Here is a 23,945-nt window from a genome sequence, read left to right on the forward strand (position 1 = left end):
CAGGAGTGGGCATCTGATTTGTTCTCATATTAAAATAAAGTTTAAAGGTGTTTTAAATGAAATTTTTTCTTCTCAAGCACTCATTTCATTTTGTTATATTTGAAAGTAAGGGATCGATAGTGGGCTAAAACATGCTAAATTATTATATATGTTGTGTACAGTAAAAAACAAACACTGAAGCCCAGTTTATTTCAGCCAGTCAGTAGCTCTGAAGTACATAATTAATGCAGTGTTCACACTTATTTGCACTTTTTTTAAACGTCACTTATCTTCAGCTTGCAAAGGCTGCAGCAGATATATAGATTTGTGTCATTTTAGAATAGGTTAGGATCATGTTGATCTTTTCAAGTCCATTTGAAAATGCATTTAAATAATTTAAAGGGGCACTACACAGAAAGGTGCGTGTAGTTAAGTACCTACTTGTTGCTTGTATTTCCAGTAAACAGCCAGGTGCCCAAGTCCCTGTTAAGACCGCAGGCGTGTGGAATGAGGTAGATTAAAAAATGTGTTCGTTAAAGTTCAATATTGCAATTGTTTGCTTTTGTTAATAGGATATTACTGTTTGCTTATTAATGACATTAATGGACACATGTATTTTAATTTACTTAAAACTGAAGCTTTTAAGTAAAAGCAATATGGTAACCCCGGGTAAACCATTTCATCTGTTGCTGTAGCCGTGAGTTCTGCGAGCGAGGTTGATCCACATCTAGCAATTCAATTTAACAACGTAGATACAGTGAAGAAAATAAGTATTTGAACACCCTGCTATTTTGCAAGTTCTCCCACTTTGAAATTGTCATCGTAGGTGCATGTTCACTGTGAGACATAATCTAAAAAAAAAAATATCCAGAAATCACAATGTATGATTTTTTAACTATTTATTTGTATGATACAGCTGCAAATAAGTATTTGAACACCTGAGAAAATCAATGTTAATATTTGGTACAGTAGCCTTTGTTTGCAATTACAGACGTCAAACGTTTCCTGTAGTTTTTCACCAGGTTTGCACACACTGCAGGAGGGATTTTGGCCCACTCCTCCACACAGATCTTCTCTAGATCAGTCAGGTTTCTGGGCTGTCGCTGAGAAACACGGAGTTTGAGCTCCCTCCAAAGATTCTCTATTGGGTTTAGGTCTGGAGACTGGCTAGGCCACGCCAGAACCTTGATATGCTTCTTACAGAGCCACTCCTTGGTTATCCTGGCTGTGTGCGTCGGGTCATTGTCATGTTGGAAGACCCAGCCTCCACCCATCTTCAATGCTCTAACTGAGGGAAGGAGGTTGTTCCCCAAAATCTCACAATACATGGCCCCGGTCATCCTCTCCTTAATACAGTGCAGTCGCCCTGTCCCATGTGCAGAAAAACACCCCCAAAGCATGATGCTACCACCCCCATGCTTCACAGTAGGGATGCTGTTCTTGGGATGGTACTCATCATTCTTCTTCCTCCAAACACGGTTAGTGGAATTATGACCAAAAAGTTCTATTTTGGTCTCATCTGACCACATGACTTTCTCCCATGACTCCTCTGGATCATCCAAATGGTCATTGGCAAACTGAAGACGGGCCTTGACATGTGCAGGTTTAAGCAGGGGAACCTTCCGTGCCATGCGTGATTTCAAACCATGACATCTTAGTGTATTATCAACAGTAACCTTGGAAACGGTGGTCCCATCTCTTTTCAGGTCATTGACCAGCTCCTCCCGTGTAGTTCTGGGCTGATTTCTCACCTTTCTTAGGATCATTGAGACCCCACGAGGTGAGATCTTGCATGGAGCCCCAGTCCGAGGGAGATTGACAGTCATGTTTAGCTTCTTCCATTTTCTAATGATTGCTCCAACAGTGGACCTTTTTTCACCAAGCTGCTTGGCAATTTCCCCGTAGCCCTTTCCAGCCTTGTGGAGGTGTACAATTTTGTCTCTAGTGTCTTTGGACAGCTCTTTGGTCTTGGCCATGTTAGTAGTTGGATTCTTACTGATTGTATGGGGTGGACAGGTGTCATTATGCAGCTAACAACCTCAAACAGGTGCATCTAATTTAGGATAATAAATGGAGTGGTGGACATTTTGAAGACTAACAGGTCTTTGAGAGTCAGACTTCTAGCTGATAGACAGGTGTTCAATTACTTATTTGCAGCTGTATCATACAAATAAATAGTTAAAAAATCATACATTGTGATTTCTGGATTTTTTTTTTTAGATTATGTCTCTCACAGTGGACATGCACCTACGATGACAATTTCAGACCCCTCCATGATTTCTAAGTGGGAGAATAGCAAAATAGCAGGGTGTTCAAATACTTATTTTCCTCACTGTATGCAAGGTTTGTGGTGTCAGTGTTTGATCTCCTGGTGTATCAAGTAGGCTAGAAGGGGGGGAAAAAACAAGCTTCATTAACCTGTGCAAATTCAAATGCAAATGTTTTTTTATTAAAATAATAATTATTTAGTAATTAAAATATAAAATGGTGTCCGCAAAGGGAAAAACTGTTCAGTATGTGCTGTTTTCAATAAAAAGACAACGGCAGTGTTTTGCAATTTAAAGGTGGGGTATGAGACTCTACTCCAATGCACAAGTACTTGGGGGCGCAAATAAACTCACAATTGCATGATTTGTGTGTCAGGTAATGTTAAATGATTTGGGAGGAGAGGAGGGAATATTTTCTGTTTTTGCTCTGAGCTGGATGCGGTTTGCACAAAGTGTGCATGACAGGTGAGGGCATCACGCACATGGAATACTTTGTGATTAAAGATAGTTAGCCATGTAACTTTCTATCCTTTTCAGATGCTCCAAACAGCAACAAAAAGGCGGAAGCAGCACCCAGGGTCGATTTTCAATTTCAAAGTTCAATTTCAGATTCTTAAGCTCAAATTCATCCTCAGCACTGCTCCATTGATTATAGTTTATTTCTGTTTACCATTTTTATAATTGCCTCTATTTTAATATACTTTGTCTGCTATGTAGCAGAAAGGAGTTATAAAGTCAATTTCACTATATAACCTGTTACATTGTGATAAAATAAATCTACCTACCTTCTGAAAGCACAGTGTGAACTTACCTCAACAATAGCTATGTTTCTGAGTATACAGTATTAAACAACTATATTTCTAATACAATAAAAACATGTAATGCAATAAATCCTAAGTAGTTCTATTAAGACAACAGCTTTCATTTTGTGTGTGTACTGTTAATGTAAGATGCTTATTATGAACAGGAGTCTTAGTGGAGTGGTGCACAATGACATAGAAAAACTGTGACTTATATATGCTGAAACTGGGGTATGAAACTCACATTATAAAACATTTTTGTTAATGTTAGAGTGACCTTCTAACAATAAAGCCACAGTATTGGAGCAAGTGAGCTCTCGAAGGTTAATTGGTTACTTAAAAATGAACTGGGGGATGCAAATAAGTATTGCAACCATATTTTAGCTTAACAACCTTTAACCTTAAATGTGCCTAGTAACTATTTTTGGTCTTGAGTCATGACAATAAATTTAATGCTGATGCAAGTGGTTATCTCATGAAAAAAAGCAGAACTTCAATATGTACAGTTTTGACAGAGATGAGCAAGAAATTTCAGTTTTAACATTTTTATTGATTGATTTATTACATATTTAGAATTATGAAATTTAGAAAGCCCAATAGCTGAATTGTTTTGAGGAAAGTGGGAGCAAACCGGAGTTCCCGGAGTAAAACCCATGCCACCACACGAACTCAGAAAGGCTCAGGACCGGGACTCGGATCCCATGTCAGTTAGTGATGTTTTCTCTGTAAGAGCTTACAAGAACTTGGCACAGGAATTTGGCCTTCTTAAGCTTCCTCAAGAAATACGGCTGTTTCTGAGCTTTCTTCACCAGCGTGGAGATGCGAGATGACCATGTCAGGTTCTCTGTTCACCTGCTCCACCTGAGTGTTTGTCCTTATCTCCTTATTCCTGAAATCAACGATCAGCTCCTTAGTTTTGCTGACGTTGAGCAGTAGTTTGTTCTCTGAGCACCACTCTGCAAGATTAGCAGTTTCCTCCCGATTTGAAGTCTCATCGTTATTTGGAATCCGGCCAATGATGGTGGTATCGTCCGCAAACTTCACAACAGAGTTCTCTTCGTGTCGGGGGATGAAGTCGTGGGTGTACAGCGTGAACTCTCCCTAATGCCATTTATCGTATGAAGGTGCAGGATGCCATACAGACCGAGGCATGGACGACATTGAGAGGATCAGAGGAACAGAGCTGGGTGATGTTAGGACTTAAGCACTTTAGCCTTGAGTCTTTTCAGAGGAATGAAGACAAGACAAAGTTTTACACCGGACTCCCGATTTGTTTGAATGCTCATTTTTGGTGGCCTTTTGTCTGTTCTTTTCAAATCTGAACAGGTAGTTTTAGTTTTGCAGAGGGGTTGAGACTAAACCTTCCTCTGAAAGATTTGGCTTTGAGGTTCAACATCTCTTACTCCACTGTGTTTGTAGAGTTTGGCACATGTTAGTTGCCATACTTCACAAGAGAATGGAGTTTTTAATTGAGTGTGTTCAAGCCACAATGCCAACATCATAGACTGTTTTTAGGTATTTATTAAAAGACCTAGTAATTTTCTTGCTAGAGCACAAACATGGTCAAAATTATAAGCACCGCCACACTGAAGTTTCTGATCAGTGTTGCTATCGAAGGGGATGTCTCTTACATATCTCCTGCCCGGGAGGAAGAGTTATTGATGCAGATTACTGAAAAAAATTACATCCTGTTACCTGGAGAATTTGTTCTAGCAGACTATTTGCTGTTTCCTGTCAATAGTCTAAATACATGTAGCAATCAATAAATCCATTTAAATGTACAGAAATGGCATTTTTCATTTTTATTTATGAATAATTTATGTTTGTAATTAATTAATTTAAGTAATTATGTTTTAGTCCTTCATACAGAAGCACCTGCAACAACAAAAAACAAACCCAAACAACTTAAACATTACAGAATTGTTTATTATTGCAGAGACATGTTTGAATGAAAGCCAGCTCATTTAATAAAACGATGATCCATTCATGATATCTTTTAAATATCCATTTTAATCAGAGAAACGCATGAGATGGTGATCGCCACGGACTTAAATAACGAGCTGACAAGCTGGAGTGAGCATTTGGAAATGTTGCCATGTCTGAGATTTCCCTTTAAATGTTTCACTATGTTCACATCTAAACTGTCCAGATCCCTTTGACTTCAAGCGTCTAGAATGTGATGCTTTCTTGCAATAAATATTATTTTGTCTTCAAATATGTAAAAACACGGGTAGCTGCTTACACACTCATTGACACACATTCATTTTAAGCCTCTTGACAGTGTTTTTGTCATTTCAGATTAATTTATCCCCCCTCGCTGGGTGAGTATAAATGAAGATAAAGTGCCGCTACTTTTAAAACACACCACACAGCTTACTCACTGCCTCTCCGGGTTGAGGACATCAGTCAGTGGTTAAAGCGTGAAGGCAAGCTGTAAAAGCAGAAGCTGCAACCACCGATGTAGCCTTTCTTTATAAAACGTAAACCACACTTGAAACCTCTCAGCAGCCTCCTGAGCTCAAACTGAGGAAGATTTTAAATGTTACTTGTGATGCAACGTCATGATTTTTATATTTATATTGTATTCAAATCATACGCTGTTGCTCATAACATAGCTTTGAAACCACGTTTATATTTGAGGCCTTGTATAAATGATGCATAAAAGCACAAGTGTATTTAGCAAGCCTCAATATGCAAGCGCATCTTGCTGTGTCTTTTCTACTTGATGTGAGCTTAAAGGTAGCTATAACTAGATGTTTAGGGTGACAAAAGAGTAAGTTAAAAAAAACCTTTTACTTCCTTTGTGGGAAAACTTGCAGAACATTACAATGAACGTTTTTCTTTTTAAAAATACAATCCAGCTCAGTGGCTCATGTGCGTGCCTTATTTACGGGAATAGAGGATTTTAAAGAACAAGGCTGGTGTTTTTCTATATTTTACTTATTTTCAACAAATCTCATGGAAGGACAAAAATCAACAATGTGTTTCTGAACACTCTCTGACGTCCTGTCTGTGGCTCTCCAGCCTCCAAGCCCTTTGGTTCGTAGTGAAGATTTTAATCCTTTAAAAAATGCTAGTTTCAGCGGAGGATTAATCCACATTTACTGCTCTGAGTATTCAGGGCAGCTGGGCGATAGTGTGAAAATAAACGACAGTGTGTGTGAGCTATGGGATTTGTTGACATGACGAAAAATATGGACTGTCACCAGACTGAACCTTTTAAGGATGCTCTGATCAGGTTTTATTTAGTCTCCTCTAAATACAGGCAGGAAATCAATGTTTCTCTCCTGTTATATTAAAAACACAAATAAATTAATAAGCATCTCACAGGAGTTTAGTACTGACAATGCTGCTTTTGTGAATCTAGTTATACAGTGTCCTGGAGTGCTCAAAGGCTATAAGGCTGTTGAGTTACTTTGTTTTCTTCGATAAACTGCATCTGTTGGCTTTATTACCAAAGAGGACGGTCATAGATTACAACCTGCTTTGGTGCAGCTGGTGATACTGTGATAAATTACTGTTATCGTCAGACTGTAGGATTGAATATGAGAACGATGTGCGATGGGTGTTTTGTGGCTCTGGATGGTGGATATTAGCGGATTTTCCACGCTGCTCTTACGTAGTCATTTGAGTCCATTTCATAACTGTGAGTTAGTTGTGAGAGAAGTGTAGACTGAACATAATGGAAGCCCACTGACAACGGGAAAAGAAAAAAACATGAGTTATGCATGATAAAAAGATATCAAGTCAAAACTATAATGACTAATGGTTATTTTAAAATATCTAAATTAGGAGATATTAGGTCAAAGCTATGATGACATGGTTATTATTAAAACTAAATTAGAAGATAGTGAGTTAAAACTATGATGACTTGCTATTATTAAAAATCTAAATTATGAGATACGCTCTCATAATATTGACTCGGCAAGTCATCAGTTTTGACTTGGTGAGAAACAATTAGTTATTAAGTAAAACTAATTAGACACTAAGTCAAAACTGTGAGTTGACGTACCATGGATTTTTATCATGTCTAACTCTCTGTGTGTGTTTTCTCTTTCTTTCTTTGGCAGAAATGGGCTTCCACACTTGCTGTATGTTGCGTGACGCTTTTAAATTGTGATTCTAAGCATCATTTTATACGGCTGAGCTGCATAGTTTCAATTTGCCAAAATGCTGGTGATGTGATGTACCTGCCAGCCACCCACATGAACAAGGCCAGAAAGTTCAAATACATTATTGGGACACAAAAGTGTCATGTTATTGTTTTATTTGCATGTTTGCCTTTGATTTTATTTATTTTTTATTGTATTTTCTTATTATTCTTCATAATATATACTGTATATAAAACCCTCCTCGGTCATCAAATAGCTGGAATAGACTTTTACAGCACCATTTTGTTTCCCAAGCCTTCCCCTCCGTCGTACTTTTCACCCACTTACGTTTATTCTGGACTTATACCAACATATCGTTAACCACTTGATTTGCATTAACTTTCCGTTTTCCTTCACTGAACTTGAGTTTACCTTCTCATCTACAGATCATCGTGTCTGATTCTGTAAAATCCTTCATGCACCATTTTCTAGTATTTTTAAACTTGTGGCCCTTTTGTAAAAAAAGGTTTTTGGAACATCTTTATCTAAAAGCTGCAGCCTCATTCAAGGTGATCCGCTCACTCTTCCTTCTGTCGGCCTTCTCACCTCAAGCACATGATATTGCGGTTGCAGTGTGAGTCACTAGTGGTGGACTGGCGTGCGATCAACGCTTCACAAGCTGGCCTCGAGTGATGGACATGGGAGTGTTAAGAGTTCTGGGAGTTTTGAGTAACCTCGACATATCCCGTCCAGGTGGGACTACATGTGCTGCAACGCCTCCTGGGCTTGTTCTGTGTACACGTCGTCTTTCCCCGCCCACGAGCCGAAGCCGACGTCAATCTGCGCACCTCTCTGCGAGTTCCGCTGCTTGTCCCGTGAGAAGAAACTAAACCTGAGATGAGAGGAAGGAGGGAAGAGAGAGGCAGTGTCTTGAGTAGATGGCTAGTCATGGATGTGTCGGTGTCATATGACAAATGCAGCATGACAGGGAATATCAGTCATTTGTAAAGCAGTGTTAGTGTCACATTTTGTATGTGTGGCATTAAAACTGAATTATTTATGGGAAGTTAATTGTGATACTTTGGTATAATTACTTCTACATGCTCTTGCTCCTGACATTTAAAAACAAATTACCTAATAATCTTGATGGCTGAAAAAGCTTAGACTGTAAAGCAGCTCTTGGCCTACAGGTATATGTCAGATCTGAGTGGCGTGGTGTGCTGCTGTTGTCTCTGATCTCCACTGTCATTTATCAATTCTTACCAGCATTACACTGATTCTTAGCGACACATGACCCTGCTGATTTTGTCTGCAAGCTATAAACGACTTAACACTCCTATTTAACTGGCAGATGCTCCTTTTCACCGGCATACAGGTTTACCGTGTTACATGTCAACTTTGCCTAGTGGTGTGTTTGATGCTGTTTGACTCATGGCACATGAAAATTCAAAACCACTGACTTTTGTGATTTTCGCTGTTTTCAGTCCAAAAATCAGCCACATTGTTGCTAAAAATATCTCCGGGCGCCACTTGATTATTGCGCAATACTGTGCCTGCCGTCTCTCGCCTTTTTCTGCAGAGCATGAGAAGTGCCGCTTTAAAACACACGGTCTTTTTTGCGGATTTTCCGTTCTCAAGCTACTTTTGGTGACAGGAATGTTGATGAATATTCAATGTTTTTATCAATATTTCAATATTATGTTGGAACATAAATAGTGTTTTAAAGATAAATCCCAATAAAAGTCAACGTTTAAACTAAACTAATTAAAGCCAAAATATGGACATTCGCCTGGTATATTTTGAAAATATCGTACGATAACTGTTGTATTTTAGTTTATTTTCATCAAATTTACAGTTACATTTGCATTCGAGGTGTATTAGAAGATTTTCAGTTGCATTATAATCTATCTTATGATGGTTTTGATGGTTTATTGCATTAAAAATACAGCTTTTTTACCAGCCGAGGATGAAAATATCATATTTTTCTTTATTGCAGACTCCATTTAGTCTGTAATGGTAAAATAAATATGTTCATTTATAAGCTAATATGTTATTCCTGATTCATTTTGGGTATGTTATTTTAGGCGTTTTTCCCTGGAAATAGGGGCAAAAAGTTGTCCGTTTCAAACAGGTTAATATTAGTTTGCCCATTAACACCTGCTATATGCCAGTGGGCATTTGTCTGTATATTTAAAGGCTAAGTTTGGGATTTTTCAACCTGGACCCTAGCTTCCTATATTTTATATGTCTGTGGGACTAATTGGGAAAACATTTTTTGAAATTGGTCCAGTAATGAGCTAACGTGCTGCAGTCGGCAGCAGTGAAGCAGGGCTGCAACATAATCCTTATGGGCAATTGCGACCGGCCAAAGTACATCCACTAAAGCTCAGCCACTAAGGCTCAGATTGTTATTATAAGTGTATGACAACATTATGGATAGGATCCCTACAGAGCCAGCCATAGAGGCCAAAGAGTAAAATCCTTTTTGTTTAACCAGAAATGTTTAACTCTAGTGTTCTCAAGGAAGCCACCAGACTCCCTCGACAAAAGAAAATCTATTTTACCTCGCAGAACACAGGGGTTGCTGGTCTACTGCTGGTTTACATGTGATATTGTGTGAATTTGTTGTTTTAAATGCTTAGAAACACCAAAGTCACACAACTACATAATCAAACTATGTAGGTGTGTGACTTTGGTGAGGCAGCTGTAGACAAAAGTTACGTTTTTGTCAATGGAGTCTGGTGTCCGTGGCCACAGCGTTATGGTGACTGTTTCTGGTTAAACAAAAAGGATCTAGTTCTGTCTTTGTAGGGATCCTTTCCATTATGTTGTCAGACACTTGTAATAACAATCTGAGCCCGTCAGCGGCAAAAACAAGCAATTTATTGGACGTACTTCTGACTGGGCGCAGTTACCCTCAATGGTTATATTGCAGTGCCATTTCTACAGGTTGATTATGCCCCCATTCATCATTCTTATTTATTTGTTTACAAAAAATTATACTTTTAGTTTAAAGTGAGTGCGAAATGCTACACAGAGCACCTTTACATTAAGACAAGTGAAGTTAAATTTCAGTCCTTTTTTGTGTTGACATTAAAATATCAATAGATTAAAAAATATAACTATAATATGAATGAATAAAACATGATAATTTGCGTTCACTGTCCATTACAGTGCTTTAATCACTAACTATTGCAAAACGGCTAAAAGCGCTTTAGTTTGTGAATCCCACCGAATTATTTCTGAGTTTAGAGCAGACGTGAACCAGTTGTTATTGTGGTCAGTGAGGGAAAAGACGACAGACTACACATTCATATTCTGACTGGCTGATTTTTTTTTTTTATGATCCACAATCATCCCATTGGACAATGTTAATGAGACAGCCCCACAATCAGCCAATCAGAATACTACAAAGGTAGGAAGAAAAAGGCTGAAAAAGCAACCCCAGCACATGCAAGTGGATAGCTGAGAAAGTGACAGACTTTGAAGCCAACCAAAATATAGAGTCATACAAGCGATACGAGACGTCTGATTGGCTGTAAAGTGGGGTCATCTGGGATCAAACCAGCCGCCACCATCGGCATAATAGCTGTGAAGATCCTGTTACACAGAGGTGAAGACACACAGGCACAAACAACAAGAGGTATATAGAGAGGGGGGACGAACAGGGGGAGACAGGGACCACATCAACCTCTGTTTGACCCAAATATAAAGTTCCTATAGAGAGACCCCCCCCGCCACATGGGACCTTATTTCGGAAAAAACAAGTACGATGAGACGGCGAGAGAGACAGCTTGTGTTTTTATCCTGTTTGAGTTGAGCGCTGAATCACACACAAGATGTTTGTCAATTTAAAATGTCATTTTGTCCATCGAGAAAGTCGCAGTTTGACGTAAAACTGTAAAGTAAAATTTAGTTTTGTGTGAAACCGCTCAATGAACCAAATCTCTCGTCTCGACATGTCGGCGTTGTCATGCTAAGCTAACGTTCACTGTTTGTGGTCTTTGTAATTATGTATTTTCACAGTCTTATACTTTAACAGACAAACTGCAACTTTCTTGACTTTCAAAGTTATATTTTAAAATTGACAAGCATCACGTGTGTCATTCAGGGCAAAATTCAAACGGGATCAAAACATTAGTTGTCTCTTGCCGTTGACTACCGTACATATTTTTTCCCAAATAAGGTCCCATGGTGGTCCACCGGAAGGGGAGGGACCAAAACATGCTTTAGTTTATTTTAGCGTAGAAAAATAAAATGGGTGCAGGCAAATGAAAACACGCTCCTTCATTTGCAACATGGTGTGTTTGTGTGTCATGTGATGTGACCTGACCCATGACCCGAGCATGCTAATCATTAACCATGCACACGGAGTGGTGAGCGTGGTGTCTTCAAATCTTAAATCTCTTTTGTGCAAACGCTGACAAGTAAGGTTATTTAGAAACAGAAGAAAGTGTTCGGTGCAGTAATGCAACACAGCATCAGCGCACGCAGACACTGTTTCTTAAGCGTGACCTTCTCAGGAGGTTCTGAAACTCCCCTGCTATCACGTGACTAATCATGTGATTATTTTGTCAAAAGGCCAGAAATACACTTCAATGCTCACTCCCATTTTAAAGCATTATTATACTAAGTGTAAAATTTGTGCGCCATCAAAAAAGTGTCCTAAAAAAGTTCAACACAACGTCGTGTCCATGACATGTTCACTACTTTTTGCTAAAAAACCCTCAATGAAATGCTTCGTCTTTGACAGGTATGTTCGTTACAGTCTTTCAACACAGCACTTGTGAGTGATAAAATATTGACAACTATTAGAACTAGAAACTAGAACAAAAAACTAATAAATATCAACAATTGTAATAAATGATGAATCGTAAAAAAAATGATAAATAACAAACCTTTGACGTTTACTGCCTTTAAATCTGTGAAGATTTGTAGCTTTTCTGTTTTATAACATTAAATATCTTTGGGTTTTGTTTGGACTGATTGTCAGACAAAATCAGTTATTTGAAGATGTGAGCTCTGGAAAATCACTATTATGTGACATTTTATAGACTAAACAAATCGTTAATTTGTAATAACGATCAACATATTAACCGATAATGAAAATAATCATGGTTGCAGCCCTAAAACAATGATTTTATAAATGTCTGAAATCTCAAATACATTGCTTAATATGGAGCGAGTTGTCACGCAGTGTTTTAAAGTGGCCACCTCACCTCGCTTCTGCTTACGTTAGAAGAAATTACTATATTTTTATAATATTACACGTATTAAGCTTTGGGGAAAATGAGTAGTGACACTGCGTCACACAGCGAAGGCCACATATTTAATAGGCGAGGGCTACTGTTTAAACAATTTTCTAGTAACTACATTCATAATAAGACGGGATCTGTGTGATTCAGCTCAGCAGGTGACTCAGTCCCACATTCCTAAGTCTACTTTGCAGCTATTACTCTAATAGTACAATTACTATTAAAATGTTGTTTTGGCCATTTTAACAAGATTACATGTGTTGCTGTAAAGTCTGATTTTTACATGGACAGCACAAACCAGATCAACGTGCTGAAACACAGGAAAGACCAGAATTTGACACATTTTAGTTGTTTGTTTTGTTTTAGGCCAAACAAACACAGGAAGTGGGCGTGTGTACGAGCTGTTTCCAGTTATAATCACTGAAAGTTATTTTTTTAGTGGATACAGCTAAAACACAACTATGCTTGTGGTTATATTATTTATTTTTAATGTGTTTCTTTTATAGTTATAGTTCAAGCTGCTTTCACCTAGTTAATAACTCAATATGAAGTGATCTTTTCTATCTTGTATATTTGAATATCGTGAAAAAGTTCACTGTGAGCTCCAGAACCAGACGGAGAGAGCAAAGGCTCAGGAAACCTTTGTAAGTGGTTTTGAGTTAATTAGCTGATTAGACATTTCTGTATTATAAATTCTTTATTCTAAAATTCAAATACCTTTTTGAGATACTATGACAGTCAACCAGCCTGAAATAATAAAACATATCTGGTACTGTACACGTCAATCTCATATTTATTGGATATCTTCCTTGTATGTGTAAAACCACCTTGGCAATAAATCCGATTCTGATTCTGCTGGTGCGGAGACGTTACCTTTCTTATAAAGAACAAGCTTGAGCCAAAATTTAATTTGTATATTTCCTGTAAAGAGTAAAATGTAAATGTTTGAGCATGCAGGGATCTTTTTAATAAGCCTTTGCTCAGCGCATGCAAAGCAATCTGAGTGTTTGTGATCTCAAAGTGAAGGAAGGTGGTCTGTGAGATTTCAATAGGCGAGTGGGTAGATGTATCTGAGTGAGTGAGTGAACACAACGTACAAGCGTTTGATTCCTGACTCTGGCTGGGCAGAAGAACGGGAGCGAGTCCTCAGTTCAGGTGAGGGAGAAGGAGAAGGAGTAACAATCTCATCCTCTGTCTCATCACTGCAAAAACAGATTAATCAACAACTTAAGCTGTAATTATGCTCGATTATAAGAACTGATCTCCTCAGATTGAGATATGTGCCTGTGAGTACCTTTTGTAGTAGGCCAGCTCCTCCTGCAGCAGAAAGACTTTGGCCTTGAGCTCGTTCCTCTCGTGGAGGACATCCCTCAGCTCCTGCAGCGTAAACCGGGGCCGGTTGGGGTCCTTTGGGTCCAGGCCTCCCGACTCCTCCTCGCACAACGCCTCCTGCCGAGACACAAATGCATCACAGAGAGGAAACAAAACCAGAGAAAAGGGAGGAAGGCGGGAAGGAAGTGAGGATACCTTGGTAAAATATTGGAACACAGCAGGCATGTCCTCATCGCACATCGCCTCCTGGTGGCAAACGATGAACTCTAAGTCAGACACCAGGCCTTGTTCCAATACATTTGTTCGCCCTTCCCTCCTCCCTTTAGGCTAAAACAGTTTTGTTTTTTAACTCGGCACAATCGAGGCATTCGCTGTCTGTTAAAACAACACCGGAAAGCCTTAAACAGCACATGCAGCTGACAGAAGTCACTCATGCACTGAGCCAAAACAACAAAACAATCATTTTTATTAACATGTATTTTATACACAAAGACAAAGTCCAACTGAAACTGTTTTTCTCTTAAAAGGGAAGAAAAAAAATTCTTTGGGGGAATATCAGAAATGCTCCTTTTCCTCCAAGCCGGCTGGAGGGGCGTGTCGGTGTTTGATTGACAAAGTAAACAAATGTGCGCTGTAGCTTAAATGTCATGGGCAGACAGCGTGTTGTTAGTGGTTTTAAAGAGAAAGGACCAAACTGGCATGAAACTGGAGCGAAGTTAAATTTGCAAGTGCATTTATGTGCTGCAGCTGAGCAGCTATGTAGCTGTCTAGCCTGCAAACTGATGTTGGCAGTGCGCTTTTCCCCGGTGAACGTTTGTTTTGTCGCTCATTCAAGAAGCTGAAGTGCAGGACAAGAAGAGTGTTCATGTTTGTTAGATAAGAAGGATACATTAGCAGGAAAGCTAAAGTAGGTTGTTATTCAAAGGTCTGTGGCTCTTATCTGGTGTAGGTCAGTAAGTGCATTTCCACCCACCTGTTTTTATGAGTGGAAAAGGTGGAAATGAGAAAAGGAAGTCTAAATATCACCAGAGGTGGAAATGTTTGTGTATCATAAAAACAAAATGTGATAAAGTGCAATGAAAATAAACTTAGGGAATAAATGAAGACGTTCATTGAAGCATGCGTCACTCAAGCTTCCACCGGAGAGATGAAAACATCCGATCCGTGTGGCGTAAAGAAGAGGCTGTGACCTTCCTCAAATTACACATGAAACAAACTTCTTGGATTGAAACTTTATGATAGGAGACTGATGTTACTGCTTCATGCAACTATGCTTTAAAAAGAAGCAATTTAAATGGCTGTATGGAAACGACTTTTCCATATATGTAGATGGAGAAATGACAAACGGTATTCTGACAAATTCACGAGACCAAAAGATATAAATTTCTCCATTTGGTTTGCGGGGAAATACATGCACTTTCATTTCAGTTGGACTTCAAACAACCGTCTCTACTGTCAGTGTTTCAGGATCAAGGTGGACTTTGAAGTGCTGTTAGAGGCTGAGCAGTCGGAGTGACCTTTATTTAGAAAGGTCAACGGTGCAGTTGTCACCCAGTTGGCTGTGGAGCGACAAATCCTACGGACTCTCAGTTAGTTCTTAAACACCCATGCCAAGCCACTTGAGCACTTCCCATGGGTCATACAAATGTTAGTATACTAGCATGTTTTTGTTTCTAACGATGTGGTTGTTCCTCCGGGAGGGGAGTGCAGGTTTGGAGTTAAGAGTCGGGACAATCACACCACTCTGGTTTCTAACTTCTGTATTACCCAAAGCAACACTGCCTCGTCCTCAGCCTCCTCCTCCCCATCCTCGTGTCCCTCTGGGCTGAGGGAACCAGGCAGGGGTCGTGGGGAAGGATCAAACCCACCAAACATCAGCTCAGAGGGGTCAGGTCTGTCCGACCAGCCCTGAGCCCCCGCAACCACTGCAGCAGCTTTACCACGCTGGTGGAGTAAAAGACACTTTATTACCCTTTTAAAAAGCAATACTAGTTACTATCTCCTTTTTTCTCAGCTGTATTTTTATTGATTTATGCACCTGCAATTTAGATAAAAGGTATATGGCTTCATTGGAAAATTACTGATTATGATATTGGCTTGAAAAGTTGCACCTAAAAGTGATCAGACCTCTTTTATAACTGGAACATGATGACTTGAGTATTTTTGGAAGTTAGTTTACAAGATTAAACCCCTTGAAACCCCTTCTGTGTTTGTGTGACGCTGTAGCCAGGAGACAGTTAGTTTAGCTTAGCATAAAGACTGGAAACAGGGTAAGAAGCTAGCTTGACTCTGTCCTACTCCTAAGGTAAAAAAAAATGACTCAGCAGAGCCAGGTTAGCTGTTAGCTCTGTTTCTAGTCTTTGTGCTAAGCTAAGCTAAGCTAAGCGTCCCCTGGCTGTAGCTTCAATTTGAACGGACTGACATGAGTGCAGTATCAATCTAACTCTCAACTCTCTGCAAGAGCTCCTTTTCAAGACCTTTTTTGGCAGTTTAACCTTTGTAGATACGATGCAATGAGAGAAAGCGGATGGCAGTGGACCAGATTTGAACCCACAATGCACTGTGCTTATATTGAGCTAACAGGATGCTTAAAGCTTACACAATGACAGAATCTTTCAAAACAGACGTTTTTCTGGGGTATCTTGCAGAACTTTAGAAAATAAAACTCAATATTCAATTTTAAATTCTGACTACAAACTCACATGTAGCTCTTTTATTAGTTTTGTGTGCAGCGTTACCTCTGCAGGTGAGGGGGGTTGAGGTGGAGGCTCCTCAAGGTTCTGGGCCGGCAGGTCACCTTGAAGTCTTTCCCTCAAGCGTGTAACTTCCTGCCGAAGGGCAGTGACTTCCTGTCCCCGCGCCTGAGCACCGGCCTCCAGTTCCACCTTCTGTTCAATCAGTGCTTTCCCCTGCGCCTCCACCACTGAGATTTTATGGCGCAGGTCGTGGTTGATTTTCATGAGACGAGACTGCTGCTGCTGGAGCTGCAGAGACACACAGACGGATATAAACACTGGGGAACATGGGTTAATTATAAAAGCCTCAGAGAACAGGAAATGCAGCGGTCTAAAATATTTGTCATCAAAACTAGCATGACAAAGACTTGCTGAGTCAAAGGCAGAATTAACACAACATGTGCTCCTCTGACTTCATCTAAAGCCGCCTTAGTGACCTATTCATCCTATTAAAAAGGCAATTTATCAAATTCAAGTTACACAGTCAACTCCTTTGCTCAACTTAAAACGATGGTGTCAGAGTATTATGTTTTCTTGCAGTAGTCCCGTTAGTACACAGTGTCCTTGACATAGGTTTGGCTGATAAAACTTGCACAAAGGCCTTCATCAGAAACAGATTTCTGAAAGTTTGTTATCCAACAGGAAAATACATTCCCTATCCCTCCTAAAACTTAAGAGGTGCACTCTAAGTTAAAGACTGATCATTTGTTATTTATGGTAAAAAGACTAAAGTTTTGGTCCCGCTTGAATGTCTGCATTATTTCTAAAATTTAAAATATAAAATTTAGATTGCTTTTTAAGAAGAAAAAGCGGTGTTGCATTTCTCATGAATGAGTCTGAGTGGTAAAGGAGCCGCTCTGTACAGTGATATACTTTAACCATTGGTTTGATTGTGTTGGTTTAACTTTATGTTTATTTTCTGTATGTTTATTTAATTGTTTGAACTGTTTATTAGTTTAATTGCATATTACATGTTCTTATCTATCTTAGTCTTTTTGCTGATTTTGCTGGAGACTGTAAATGCCAATAAAAAATAAATCTTTTTTTTTTTTTTTTACATGATTCATTTTGAATCGTCATGGTGTTAATCAATAACGTTAATGTACTGCGACTTAATAGTGCACTTCTGTAACATTGTTGGACTCACAGTTTAAAACAGAATATCCACATCAATGCAACAGGGTCCAGAGAAATCGGGTTGTTTATTCCACTCATTCTTCTTCCTTGTGCAAACCTGGCGCCTACGTTACCCATAATCCAACATGACCACTGACAGTTTAGTTGGAGATTCAGGTGCAGTATGCTAGTAGCGGCTAAGGTAACCATATTTCTCCCAACCAACACTGACTCAAGTGACATTAGAGGCTTTATACAACTTTTTCACATTTGCAGCGATGCTCCCCAACACCTACAAACACACTCTGATGTGTAAAATCAGTGCTACTGTATATCTTCAGTGAATGCTGGAAATACTAATACAGTTCACTGTACGCACCATAGATTATATAGAGCATGGACGAATTCTCTGTTTCCCAGCAACCAAGTGGATTTTCTCTTAATTATGCATAAATATAATTTAAACAGGAGAGTTACATAAAAATTCACCACCTGCACAGTTTTCATTCACGGGAAAAACGACTATAGAGACAAAAAAAATTGTACCAGGCTGAAAACATGTTAAAATTCAAAATGCTGAATCTGCTAAAATTTGACTGGACTACATAATGTTGTTGCTCTTCTCTAAAAAAAAAACAAACAAACAAAAACTAATTCATTCAGACATCTGTTGTTTTACATGAAGTGGGGCTGCCGCTAAAGATTACACTGATTTCCATTTACTCAATCGACAGTCCACAACCATAAGATATTAAATTTACTGTCAGAAATCTCAAAGAGAAACAGCAAAAAATCTAATTTAAGATGTTCGGCATTTTTGCTGAACTAAACGATAAATCAACAATCAAAATATTCTTCGATTAGTTTTCTGTCGATCAGCTAATCCATTAACCAACTAATCACTGCAGCTCCTACGTGGAGATATAGCTGCACGGCATCTCTGAGCACTGAACATGTCAAAATGAAAAAACGTCTTTGCAGCTGCTGCTGGGAGTTTGTGGCCTTACTGCTTCTATGTCCTCATTTTTCAGTGTGAGCTCACGGTCCTTGGCTCGAATCTCGTCTCTCTGCTTGTCCACCACTTCTTTAAGCTTCTTCATCACCTGCCTCTCTCTCTCCGTCATACCTGGTGACCACAGACAGTGAGCGGAGTGAACGCACACAAACAAGCAGGCAAACTTTTTTTTTTTTTTTTTATCAGAAGTAGTTTGCATTTGTTCGTAATCTGTTTTTATTGGACGAGAAAAGTCGTTGTACAGAGGGAACCCTGATTTGTGTGCAGGCTTGCCTCTCTGTGAGTCTAGCAGGTGTGCTTGCACACTGAGGCCGGTCTGTCCACAGTGTGTACGGGTGACTGTGGCCTCTGTGTGAAACCACGAAAGAGCCTCCGTTGAGACAAGACTGGCTCGCCGTCAAAACGCAGGAAAAGACTTCCTTTGTGTGTTTGTGTTTGTGTGTGTGCGTGACTGTGTGCTTGATGGCGAGAGAGAGGGGGGGGGGGGGAGAAAGTAAGACACAGCGAGCATCACTGAAAGTTTTCTGCATAACCAGAACACAAACAGCAGGTAGAAAGTAGTTTAACTCTTTCTAGTCCCGTTCATTACTTAAAGGAGTAGTTGGACATTTTGGGAAACCGCTCTCGTGTCTGTACAGTAAATATGAAGCTACAGCTATGAGACGCTTAACTTAGCTTAGCTTAGCATCAAGACGCCGCTGCTTGCCTGAAAAAGTGGCGGATTTTCTTACCTGCAGACATGGTCATGCTAGCTGTTTCCACCTGTTTCCAGTCTTTATGCTAAGCTATGCTAATCGCCTGCTGGCTCTAGGTTCCTGTTTACAGTAAAGACATGAGAGTCAATCTTGTCATTTAACTTTCAGCAAGAAAGAGAATTAGTATTTTAGGGCTACTTAACAAACAATTATTTTAATCGTTGATTAATCTGCTGATTCTTTTCTCAATTAACCAATAAATTGTTTGATCAATAATATGTTAGAAAAAACGTGCACCAGTTAGAAAAAACGTGCACCAGTTTTTCCAGAGTGATGACTTTAAGTGTCCTGATTTGTCCAAAACCAAAAGACCTTCAGTTTCAAATTTTTTAAAGCATGCTTCCCTCAGAAAGAACCAATTTTAAGGTCTCCATTCTCCCCCTAATATATTGTTCCAACAAACCTGTAGTAATAATAATAATAATAATAATGGACGATAAAATTGGACGATTAGAATAATACAAAAATAAAACGGTTTTGTTTTACGGTTTAAATACCCCAAAAATAAATAAGATTAAAACCTTAATAAAAATGGGAATTGTTGGGTCTCTGTTTGTAATATTATAAAAAGTATGTTTTTAGACCTTCTATTTATAGAAAAGTGCAATGAGAAGACTTTTGTTAAGAATTGGCGCTATATATATATATAAACCTAAACTGAATGGAATAATAATAATAAAACATATAAGACATGTTTTTAAAACGGAGTGTTAATCGAAAGATTTTTTTTTAAAAGATGTAATGCAAACGTGTTGTTAAAGTCATTTTGTGATTTTCAGCATTTAAAGGTGATGATGTCTGTCTGTGTGTTGTGAGCACACGTCCTCACCCTCGTGCCTCTGCAGGTCCTCCTCACTCATGGGGTCTTTGATGGACATGTTGGTGAGGAGGCTTTTGTTCTCCTCCTGCAGCTGAGCGATCTGGGAGAGCAGGTCCTGAGCTTCTCCTCTCCACACGTCCTCCACCAGCTCCAGCTCCTGTACTCAGACAGCCAATACATGCTTTAGCATTCTGATACTAATAGTACATACGGTACATTTCAGAGTTGCAATGATTAGCAGATTAATTGATTGACACAATTTGATTGTACATGTAGTTTATTCAAGTTTATACTACTGTCTATAGTTGTACATATACCTGCACATTATATTTTGGTAACTGCTACACGTGTTCATATTGTGTATATTTGCATGTCTACTTCTTACTGTTAATTTATATATTTCCACTAAACGTGTTTATGACTTAAGAACTTAGATGCTAAACTGCATTTCATCGTCTCAATACTCGTCTCACAATCAAATCTAACTCAAGATAAATGTTTCCAGCCTCTCAAACGTAACAATTCTATGTTTTTCTTTGTCATATATGATAGTAAACTGAATATCTTTGGGTTTTGGACTGTTGGTCTGACTAAAGAAGACATTTGAAGACGTCCCCTTGGGCTGTGTGAGAAATTACAGTATAAACATGTTATGAACAAAACGATTAATCAAGAAAATAATTGGAATATCAATTAATCATAATTTGCAGCCCTACTACATCTTTCTTTTCTTTGTCTTTTGAATTTTTGTTCTTTATATTTCTTTTACATTGCTTTTTTAGCCAGTGTGCATGCTTCATTTTGATCATGTGACAAATACAACCTCTTACTCTGCCCACACCAGGCTTGTGTGTCGGAGAGTTCAGCACCGTGTATTTCTACTGACTGATCCCTCTCAGTCACAGCAGAAACCTGCACTCTGTCACGCTCATGAGACGCAGTTAATCAGTGAACGGGTGACTTTGTTCACCGAGGCTCAGTCACCGTCACGAGAAACTTACATATAAACTTTTTATAGCACCGAGCAAGTACCAATTTAGATGTACTTCAACTTTACTCCATATTTCCATTCCCATTTCATGCTACTTTCTACTTCTACTCACCACAATTTAGTAGGAAATATTGTACTTTTTACTGCACTACATTTATATAACAGCTTTAGTTACTTTAGATAATGATTTTACAGTAATAAAATCACATAAGACTAAGAAGCAGAGCAAATGCTCACATTCAAGAGGCTGGAACCAGCAAAACTGCATAAAAAAGGACTTAAATTTTTAATTGATTTTGAAAATAGTCATCAATGAATCAACTTATTGCTGCAACTCTATTACTTAAACATCAATGTATAAATATTAACAATCTAATAAATCATTTATGATAATATATAAGTCACAGGGAGAACAAGTACTTTTACTTTTGATTCTTGACTTTTACTTATTTTGAAGGCATGTATTTTGCTTCTAATAAAGAGTACATTGATGTATTGTACTGCTTAATTTGAGTACTTCTTCCACCGCTGCTTCTCAGAGGCTAAAGTTTTATTTCACTACAATATTTTTACAGCACTTCTACAGCAAAACTTACTGTATTTATTTTGTTGTTTTTAACCTTTTGTGACCTGAATTTAATCTGTGATGTTTTAGTCAACAGTATCCATTTCCAGGCGCATTAGTTTCACGCAGTTCAGATTGTGTAGTCTTGAATCCATACCAAACTTTGACGCCTAGTTGGAAACAATCACACGTGAGACAAATATAACTGAGGAGTAACATTTTCCTGCTGACTCAGGGACACATTTTCACCTCGGCTGTCCTCATCTGTCGCTAAACAAACAGGAACTATCCGACAGGGAGAGTTAAAGCACAGGAGATGCTCGTCTGCCGCTGCCTCGGTCGGTTAGCTTGTTTGTGTTATTGTGTGACTTTGTTGTAAAAACACAAAAGTCACACGTAAACACAAACTAACCGATGAAGGCAGCGGTAGACCAGAGAGGTAAAATTACTGTTTTTATCAAAGGAGTCTGGTGGCTTTAACCAGCAGCGACTTAGCGACTGTTTCTGGTTAAACAAAAAGGATCTTTAAAGAAAGGTCTGTCTCTGCAGGGATCCTCTCCATAATGTTGTCAGACACTTATAACAACAATCTGAGCCTGTCAGCGTTTCATTTCCTTTTGATACTTTAGGTACATTTTCCTGATAATACTTAAGTAACATTTTCAATGCAGGACTTTACTTGTAATGGAGTATTTTTACAGTGGTATTAGTACTTTTACTTAAGTAAAGGATCTAAATCCTTCCTCTGGTTAAATCACATTGACTCTGTGGCCATGTTACACTTGGTCTGATTAGCAGTGATTAAAAGTAACAAAGTATATTTACTCTGTACTTGTACTCAAAGTAAGTACAATTTTGAGGTACTTTATACTTCTAGGGATATACTGAACTTTGTACTTCATTACATTTATTTTAAGAGCTTTAGTTAGTTTATAGATTTGGATTATTATTAATTGGATTAATTAATTAAAAGCATAACAAAAAATAATAATTATGACGCATTTTCATAGATTAAGCTAACGGGCCGTATAGAAATTATATAACATTAGCATTACCAGCTGCAACATCAATAGTTTAAAGCCATTAATAAAATGTGTATCATTCTGTACTGGTCCATTTCTGCATAATGAGTACTTTTACTTTTAGTACCTTACATTTGAATGCAAGACTTTTACTTGTAACAGAGTCTTTCAACACTGAGGTATCTCTTAAAGTTCTGAATACAACTTCCACCCCTGCGCCACAGCTGTTAATACAAAATATTATCAACAAATATATTATGATGTATTATTATCAGAGGTGAAAGAAGTATTCAAATCCTTTACTTAAGTAAAAGGTGCAATACCAGACCTAATGAAAATACTCTATCACATCTTCCACCACTGCTTTTAATACAAATATAATGAAATTATAATGTATTACTATCAGAGGTGAAAGAAGTATTCAAATCCTTTACTTAAGCAAAAGGTGCAATACCAGACCTAATGAAATACAAGTAAAACATTCAGTACAAGTAATATTACCATGTACTTAAAGTATCAAAGTACTCATAACACTGTTTGCTTGTTTTCTGACAGCTTGTCAACAATAAATGTGATGTAAATATTGAATCAGGGTGATACTGATCAGGCCTGCCGGACCTTCCTGTGCTTCTTCTCCTTCTCCAGCCGGTCCAGCCGCTCCAGCCGCAGCTTGTCCAGCTCCAGCCGCAGCTCCTCGGTCTCCGGGCTGATGCTGTTGCGGCTCACCATCACCTCCAGGATCTCCAGCACCCGGACCACTTTGGGCATCAGCCGGGACAGCGCCTCGCAGCCGTACTGGTCTATGATCCGCTCGAACTCCTGGCCCACCACCGCGGCGATGTCGTACACGTCCATCACCGTGAGGTCGGCCACATTCTTCTCCAGGGCCGAGCCGGAGTCCTCCATGTCGGGATGTGTCGGGATGTGTCGGCCCTGCCCGGTTTCCTATTATGTTTCCTCCGCCGCGGCAAACTTCCTTCCCCTGGTGGAACAATTCTGCTAAGTTAGCTAAACTCTGCCGGTTTATCTTAAAAACATGAACTCAGACACACCGTAAAACACCATAAAACAGCCGAACTACCGCGTATCCATCACCGACGGCTGAGTCCGGGCGGTAAGTTGATTTATTTGGGATAAATATCGCCGTCCTGCCTGTGGGCCACTGGACACCGTTGTCAAGCGCGCCATCTTGAAACGTACAA

At 39.0% G+C, this 23,945-nt stretch overlaps 1 protein-coding gene across 7 annotated transcripts; it reads right to left on the reverse strand.

Annotated features, from left to right (window-relative positions):
• Positions 1-4,951: 4,951 nt before the first annotated feature.
• LOC119917839 (RILP-like protein 1) lies at positions 4,952-23,945 on the reverse strand. Of its 7 annotated transcripts, none has more exons than XM_038738259.1 (10): positions 23,825-23,945; positions 23,362-23,725; positions 20,175-20,322; positions 18,583-18,701; positions 16,463-16,708; positions 15,492-15,668; positions 13,920-13,970; positions 13,687-13,841; positions 13,490-13,594; positions 4,952-8,029 (listed from the first exon to the last, which is right to left on the reverse strand). In XM_038738259.1, the coding sequence occupies exons 2-10, from the start codon at positions 23,647-23,649 to the stop codon at positions 7,897-7,899; spliced, it is 1,422 nt and encodes a 473-aa protein (XP_038594187.1). In that variant the 5' UTR covers positions 23,650-23,725; positions 23,825-23,945; the 3' UTR covers positions 4,952-7,896. The 7 variants fall into 7 exon arrangements, with proteins under 7 accessions (XP_038594187.1, XP_038594186.1, XP_038594190.1 ...); XM_038738260.1 differs by adding an exon at positions 10,650-10,737 and having other exon boundaries at positions 7,892-8,029; positions 23,362-23,944; XM_038738258.1 differs by having other exon boundaries at positions 23,362-23,942.

This window comes from Micropterus salmoides, unplaced genomic scaffold (assembly GCF_014851395.1).
Source record: "Micropterus salmoides isolate LMB-PRFRI ecotype aquatic unplaced genomic scaffold, ASM1485139v1 Ms_hic_scaffold_2267, whole genome shotgun sequence".
NCBI lineage: Eukaryota > Metazoa > Chordata > Actinopteri > Centrarchiformes > Centrarchidae > Micropterus > Micropterus salmoides.